The sequence below is a fragment of the Pelmatolapia mariae genome, linkage group LG10_11, assembly GCF_036321145.2.
Source record: "Pelmatolapia mariae isolate MD_Pm_ZW linkage group LG10_11, Pm_UMD_F_2, whole genome shotgun sequence".
In the NCBI taxonomy this organism is placed as follows: domain Eukaryota; kingdom Metazoa; phylum Chordata; class Actinopteri; order Cichliformes; family Cichlidae; genus Pelmatolapia; species Pelmatolapia mariae.
This window is the reverse complement of record NC_086236.1, coordinates 20,824,235-20,831,538: the sequence shown is the minus strand read 5'-3', so window position 1 is coordinate 20,831,538 and position 7,304 is coordinate 20,824,235. Positions and strand designations below refer to the sequence as shown.

At 39.0% G+C, this 7,304-nt stretch overlaps 1 protein-coding gene across 1 annotated transcript in view; it reads right to left on the bottom strand.

Moving 5' to 3' along the window:
- Positions 1–1,332: 1,332 nt before the first annotated feature.
- ppp3ca (protein phosphatase 3, catalytic subunit, alpha isozyme) overlaps positions 1,333–7,304 on the bottom strand; it is a 31,069-nt gene continuing 25,097 nt past the window's right edge. Inside the window, exons 13-14 of the mRNA XM_063485765.1 lie at positions 6,406–6,456; positions 1,333–4,034 (exon numbers count right to left, since the gene is read on the bottom strand). Of these exons, the coding sequence (XP_063341835.1) occupies positions 3,856–4,034; positions 6,406–6,456 (230 nt within the window). The 3' untranslated portion in view covers positions 1,333–3,855. The remainder of the gene's footprint in view (positions 4,035–6,405; positions 6,457–7,304) is intronic.

Below are 7,304 nucleotides of genomic sequence, written 5' to 3'. Positions count from 1 at the left end.
GGGGCGAGACCGTGGTGGCGTCATATCCGGTGTAATAAGGTTTAAAATGTGCCTTTAAAAAAACATGTAAGTGTGTATATATACACACACAAGGAAAAGCATCTGAACAAATAACTTCTGGTAGTCGAGCTTTTTGATTAATCTGCATTCTGAGTAAAATCCCATCTCCCTCCCTTAGGCATGGTTAACAAATGGGACTTACTAAGTCCTGCTGTAAGTGTTAAAATTAGTGTACAATGAACTGTACGTTGTACTGAACAAAAAAAGGCTCAACACACAAAATTACATATAATTGTCTATATGTCTGTGACAATGGCTCAGTATCATGATTGCTTTTGTCTATGGCATAAAATAAGGCACATTTAATTAAATGTCAAGAAGCGTAATCAAATACTTTACTGTACATACAGTACATTTTTTTAATCTAGTTCATAAAGATAAATAAATTGACTTCAGCATTCTGGAGCATTGACATAAAAAGGCATACTGAGAATCTGCCTAACATTTGGAACAGCTTTACAGTACTTTAACACATTTTACAGTAATGAGCTGTTTTTGGCAATAGCAATGTCATGGCAACCAAATATTTGATATTATTATATAGTTTCTATAGTTTATATTATTCTACACTAGAGTAATGTAATATTTGTTCAGTAAAAACATGTTGCAGATAACAGTGGGCAAACTGTAAAATAACAGTCTTATATTGGAAAATTAAAGTTTTTACAGAAAGTCTTGATGGTAAATTACTGTTATGGTGATAAAGTATGCCTTCCTAATACAAGATTGGACCTCTGCTTGCTTTCATAACTGCTTTAATTCTATGTTGTACAGATTTCAACAAGGCGCTTGAAATATTCCTCAGAGATTTTGGTCCATGTTGACATGATACGATCACACAGTTCCTGCTGATTTGTCGGCTGCACATCTATGATGTGAATACATTACGGTTATCAAGGTATGGACATGGTCAGTAACAATTCTCAGGTAGGCTAGTGTATAAATGATGCTCAGTTGATATTTAGGGGCCCAGTGTGTGCAAAGAAAATATCCCCCACAACACTGCATCACCAGCAGGATTGAGCCTTGTTTTCATGATCATGCCAAATTCTGACCCTATCATCTGCATTTTGCAGCAGAAATTGAGATTCATCTGACAACATTTTGAACAGCAACATTTTTCCACTCTTCTGTTGTTCACTTTTGGGGAGTCTGCATGAATTGTATCTTCCAGATATACCTAATGAAACTTTTAAAAGATTTCACAGGTTAAAATGTACTTCCATGGGTGAGATGTAAAAAAAAAAAATGACATCACACATTTTGTTCATGCATATTTTATTCAAGAGTAAAAAAATGTGATTTGTCCCATAGGGCATGCTTACAATGTGTGTATTATTTAGGAGGTCAAATGCCCAAACATATTTTGATAGATAATAATAAAAAAATGCTGCAAGATAAAATCCATTATATTTGTTTGTTGAAATATGCATGTAGACCATACAAGACCCAGAAACGGAGGAAGGAAAGTAACCATAAGCTAAATTGTAACAATAATAATATCTGCAGTAAATATAACCAGAGTACAATGTTTCCTGTTAAATGTAAGTGTGACACATGATTTTCTTTGTGTCCAGTTCATTTACATCTGAAAACCATGCTATCATGCTTTGGCAGCCTGAAAGTTGCTTTTCACTGAGATTATATTCATTCACACTACTGAACATGTTCTGTGCATCAGTACAACAGAAAAAATTTAAAACACAATGCGTAACACCTTAGAAGGGCATCTCTGCATACAATAAAACTAATATAAAATTAAAAGCAGTGGTAATTAATAACAGAATGAAAAAAAAAATGGACCAAATCAACTAAAGGAAGCCTATTTATAAAATGTATAAAACAAGACAAATAAAACTAACAATAGAATTTCAAAATAAATAAATTCAAGTTTACTATTTGAAACACAACGATCACAATTATAATCTCACATAACAATTAGGAACTTAACTGCATGCATTGATGCGTTCCATACCATAGATGCTGTGTGTAAAAATCACTTTTTGTTCATCCTTAATTCACATACCTTTATCATTAAATAGAAAGATGGAATATAAAGTAGAAAAAATATTGATGTATGATAGGAATTTGTAGAAATGTATATAGTAGGTGTTGGGCGTGACTCTCCCAGATTTTGAAGTGTTTCTGCTTAAACGTATTTACTTATTTACTTATTGTTGGCCATGGGAATCCATTTCATTGAGATCACATTAAAGATTTTCTCAGCCTGCTTCCCTACTCTACTTAAATTAGAAAAAACGATTCAAAAATAAGGATTAACAGATTCATGTATATAATGTCCAACAATTTAATATCCGTTAACTAAATTCTGGTCAGGATTCGTCATCAAAGCAAATCATGTCAATATGTTTCAGTTTAGCTCCAAGCCTGCTTGTTTTAAGTGACACAATGGTGTGGCTTTTAGAGAAGCTTTCAACAACGCATTTGCAGAATTTCTTCATCGTATACAGTTCAGTGTGTGGCATGAAATCTCACTGAATTTGCACTCAAAGGGCACTGGTTTCATATTTGACTGCACCAACTATTTTATCTTTAGCAATAAGCAGGTGAGAAATGTCGGGTGGTGTCTGATAGCAGGGTATGTCCCACAATTTAAAAACCTTTCTTCTGAGGTCCAGAAATTAGTGTTAATTCCACAATGTTGGCAGTCATAGCGATGGAGAAGAGATGAAATACCCGTGACACTAAGCATCCTTCAGCAGAGGATGCTCAGGTGTAAAATGTCCCAAAAATTAACTGTATAATTTTTTGCCCTTTTCTCATGTGAAATGTGTAAACAGACAGTGAAGAGGAAGTAAATAACTCTGATATAAGCACATAAAATAAAACTCTCTGAGATTCACCTACAAATGTTGCACTTTCTGAACTTCTGGGGTAGTGTGACATTTTCGGACTGTATGTAATTTTTGATACTGGGATATCTACAGTAAGAGGTGGAATAAAAATTTCACAATGCTCTTTTCATCCCCCTCCCTTTTCTTCCCACATCCCCTCCAAGTTATACCTTGCTAGGAGACGGCTGACAATAAGGAAGGTGAGGAAAGGAGCAGTGCTGGAGATTACGGAGACATACGCAAAGTGGAGTTTGATCTTTGGTGGCCGGGCCAAAGCACCCTGTCCTCTTCCCCATGCAGGATAACAGCTTCTTACCACAAGGTAAATCAATAAATTAAAGTTCAACAGTAAGATTGCACTGCAGGTTTGAAGAGGTACGCATTTTGCTTTTTTATTCTTTCTTTCTTTCTGATGAAGTGGTGTGACCTAATACTAGCAAAACATGTAGGTAAACAAGATCGTTTCCTCATCAAGTGTATTTGTGAGTGATTCATAATAAACACCTTATAAAACAGTTAAAATGATTTGTGAGGCATGGATACTGCAATTATGTCTGCTGTTAGGCCCTGTGATGAAGGAGCAGACACGTGTCAGCGCTCAAAAAAAAACAATCCCCAACAATTCAGTCTGTAATTGAATTGAGAAAGGGAACAACAGGCAGACACAACTTTCAATCACTTGACTTTTTTTTTCAGTCGAGCTGAAGCCTGCTCATCTCTCCTTATGCCTGCCCTTTGCCGTGAACCCAACTCCCCCCTCCCCCAACCGTGCAATGACATAGTGTCATGAAAGAAATGACCTTTTTGCCATTTTAGATTTGCTGCAGATTTCATTTTCTATCTGAGGGCCTGTTTTATTTTATGTTCAGACGCCTGAATTCAGGATTTAGCAAAGTTCTTGCTGCGCAGCCACCGGCAGTTCTAAGGCTCAGACAGCACATCACTGGATGTTGCTGTTGTCTTCTGTGCCGTTTGCCTCTGACATATTCATCTTTCCGATGGAGTGACCCACATGGTTCACCCCATCTTTGCGAGGAGGCATACGCTCATTGATGCGGTCCAAGCCCTTAGCCTCCTCAAAGCTGGTGATCTTGTGCTGGGGGGAGAACCCACGGATAGCTGAAAAACACAAATAAAGGGATCAGGATCTTCACGTAACTCCGCAATTCCAGAGTGTTTTTAATATGATACGTACCCTCCCAAGACATGAAATGCTGCTGTGATTTCCCAGTGATTATAACTAATGAAGATGTGTAAATTCAGAATGTGAGTCGTATTAGGAATCAGTGAGCTTATTTCATTAAATGGCCTGTATTTGTATAGCGCTTTACTTAGTCCCTATGGACCCCAAAGTGCTTTACACTACATTCAGTCATTCACACACTGGTGATGGCAAGCTACATTGTAGCCACAGCTGCCCTGGGGCACACTGACAGAGGCGAGGCTGCTGGACACTGGCGCCACCGGGCCCTCTGACCACCACCAGTAGGCAACGGGTGAAGTGTCTTGCCCAAGGACACAACGACCGAGACTGTCCGAGCCAGGGCTCGAACCGGCAACCTTCCGATTACAAGACGAACTGCCAACTCTTGAGCCACAATCGCCCCTAATTAATGGATTAGTATACTCTTTTTTATTAATGTGCACATGGTCACATGGTGTTGATATAAACGAATCACTCATCTCTGCAACTAACAATAGTGACATGGCAAGCATTCCTCGTGACAGCCGCTTTCTTGTAGTTAAACTGCCCTTCCCTCAACTGATGTTCCTTAGACCTCAGTCACACAGGCTTAGAGACTGGTCAGCAACCCCCTGACAACCTCTGGTTACTAGGGAAAATCATGACTGGTGAGTGGGTGCCACTAGATGAAATCAGTCACAAAGATGGTCTCTGCACGAAAAACCATCTCACAATTGCTTTGGTTGCTATCAGATTGCCAGGGTTGTGTGTAGTTTGTATGGAAGGTGGCCACTTGCATGCAAACACTTGCTAACTAACCACCAAGCAGTAGTGAAAAGAAAAAGTGTAATGCAAACCAGAAAGTGTTTGCCTTAAAAGTGTGCCTTGCTGCTGAACCCAACATGTTTCCAAAGGTAAATTTTCACTTTGAAAGCAAACGGCCTACGTTTCCTGTTTGCATTACAGCAGTAAGTGAGTCTTTGCAGACAATTTAGCATCTTCCATGCAAAGTACATGTAACCGCAGCAGTCAGCTCGCAGCAAAATCAGTATAATACAAAGAAGGTTTTCTATGCAGCACTGTATACACCTTGGCAACCAATGTCACCTAGCGACAGCAAGTAGCTTCCTGCAACTACTTGTCAGCCATTCAGGGAATAGACATTTTTCACTAGCAACCAGTGGTTACCGTTGAGTCAGCTACTGGTCCTTAGGAAACCACCAGCAAACACTCACTGGTAGTTGTCAGGCAGTTTCCACCCAGTTTCGAGGCCTACAGACCTAGAGGATTAAAAAAAGGTCTACAAAGTCTACAAGTCTGCATGTTTGTTACTTCAAGCTGTGGTATACCTCTTTTTTTAAATAATCCAGTCATAAACTGCATGGTAGAGAAAGTGACATCAGTCAATGGTTTGTAATCTTGCCCTTTTTTCTCAATAAAATGAACACCACTTGCTACAATGTCCCTTGGCAGTCATCCTGCTACTTTAGTTTTGTTTAAAGTGCACAAATAATGTGTCGGATAAACAAAGCTGTAAATCTCTTACTCTTCGTTCATGAGTTAAGATTACCTCAGGAACTCAGACACAGGGATGCATATTTCATGTTGATGCGCTGGTCCGTTTCTTGTTTTTCTGCATGCAACACTTTTTAGTACCAGATGGAGGCCATTTACAAGCCAAACCCAAAATAATGGGCTTTAGTCATGCATCTCTTAGCAGCACTTGACTTTGCAGTGTTTTAATTTATCATGAATATATATCCCTTATATACCTTAAAAAGCAATTCCTCTCTTTTAAGTAGTGTTTTTCCCTTTCTTGCCCACTTTCTAATTACTAAATGCAAATGTATGCTGCAGTCACTGTGGATGCTTATCAGCGTCTTTTCATCTGTCCACAAGGAACAGGAATACTGCATTAGGTGTGAAACAGTTCCTTCCAACCTTAGTGCACTGACTCAAGAGTTACATGAACATGATACCACACCAGCCCCCCACCCAGCAAACACTGCCAGTATTTCCCTGCGATAAAAGAGTCTACATTACACACAACTGTGTTAAAATCCAGCTCACGGTCCTTTATAAAGTTCCATCTCTTCTAAAAGTTTAAATCTAATCATCTAGTTGGTTTTTCTGTTTAATCTAATCTCTGCAAAGTAAAGTGCCAGCCATACCAGATTAAAGAGTTATAAGAGTGGAGGAATTATTTTGCGGGCTGTTGTGCACATGAACGTGTTAGTGGCAGGTGGCCCCTACTCCAGGAGAACCTGATGATATACTGAGAGGGGTGGGAGATGGGTGGGGGTTTACCTTCTCCGTCCTCATCATGCGTCTCGATGGCTTCAATGGCTTCAATGGTGGCTGAGGGGGGAGGAGGGGATCGGGTTACTCCTGATTAAGCCATGCAAATGTAAAATGCAGCCCCAGCGAAAAAGGCAGCTCGTGTTAGGCCGGATGAGATATTGGCAATGCAGCCAAACTCAGAGGAGCGCCATGCATTAGTACTGAGAGAAATACTGTCAATCTGGGGTTAGAAAAATTGTATGAAAAATTATTAAGACAGAGGCATGAAGAAAGAAAATGTGAGGGACAATTAGATGGCAGAAGTAGTAGGCTGAGAAAAAAAAAAAAATATATATATACATATATTACATAAGATGACGGAAATAACTTGTAGTTGCTTAGCACTATATTCAATTCCTTTGTTTTTCCTGATTTAAAAAATGAATTTTAAAGTTTAAATCTTTATAATCTTATACAAAAAAAAGACCAGTAGGGTCATTTGTAATCGTACACCGTGAAATAAAAAAAAATTCAGAGACTGTGCCAGTTGTTAGTTTGGGAGTGACTTCAAAAAGTGAGACATTTGTTTCTGGAACTAATACCTTTGCTGTAACAGCTTGGCTGTGCCATATGACAATCTGAGCTCAAACACCACCTTTAGAAAGCCAAACTTTCAAAATAATGGATAAAAAGCCTGTTAGGTGGCATCATTGTCATATTTCTAAAAAATTATAATACTTAGTTTTGAGAGTTTCATCTCTGTTTTCTTAAATTAATAGTTAAATGTATAAACAGTCTGGCCCCAAAGTGTATTCCTACCAGGGGCGCAATTTCCAGGTGGGTTAGGGGGGTTATGACCCCCCCCCCCCCCCCCCCCACCCCACCCCCAATAATCAGACCCAACCAATATAACCCCCCCAATAAAA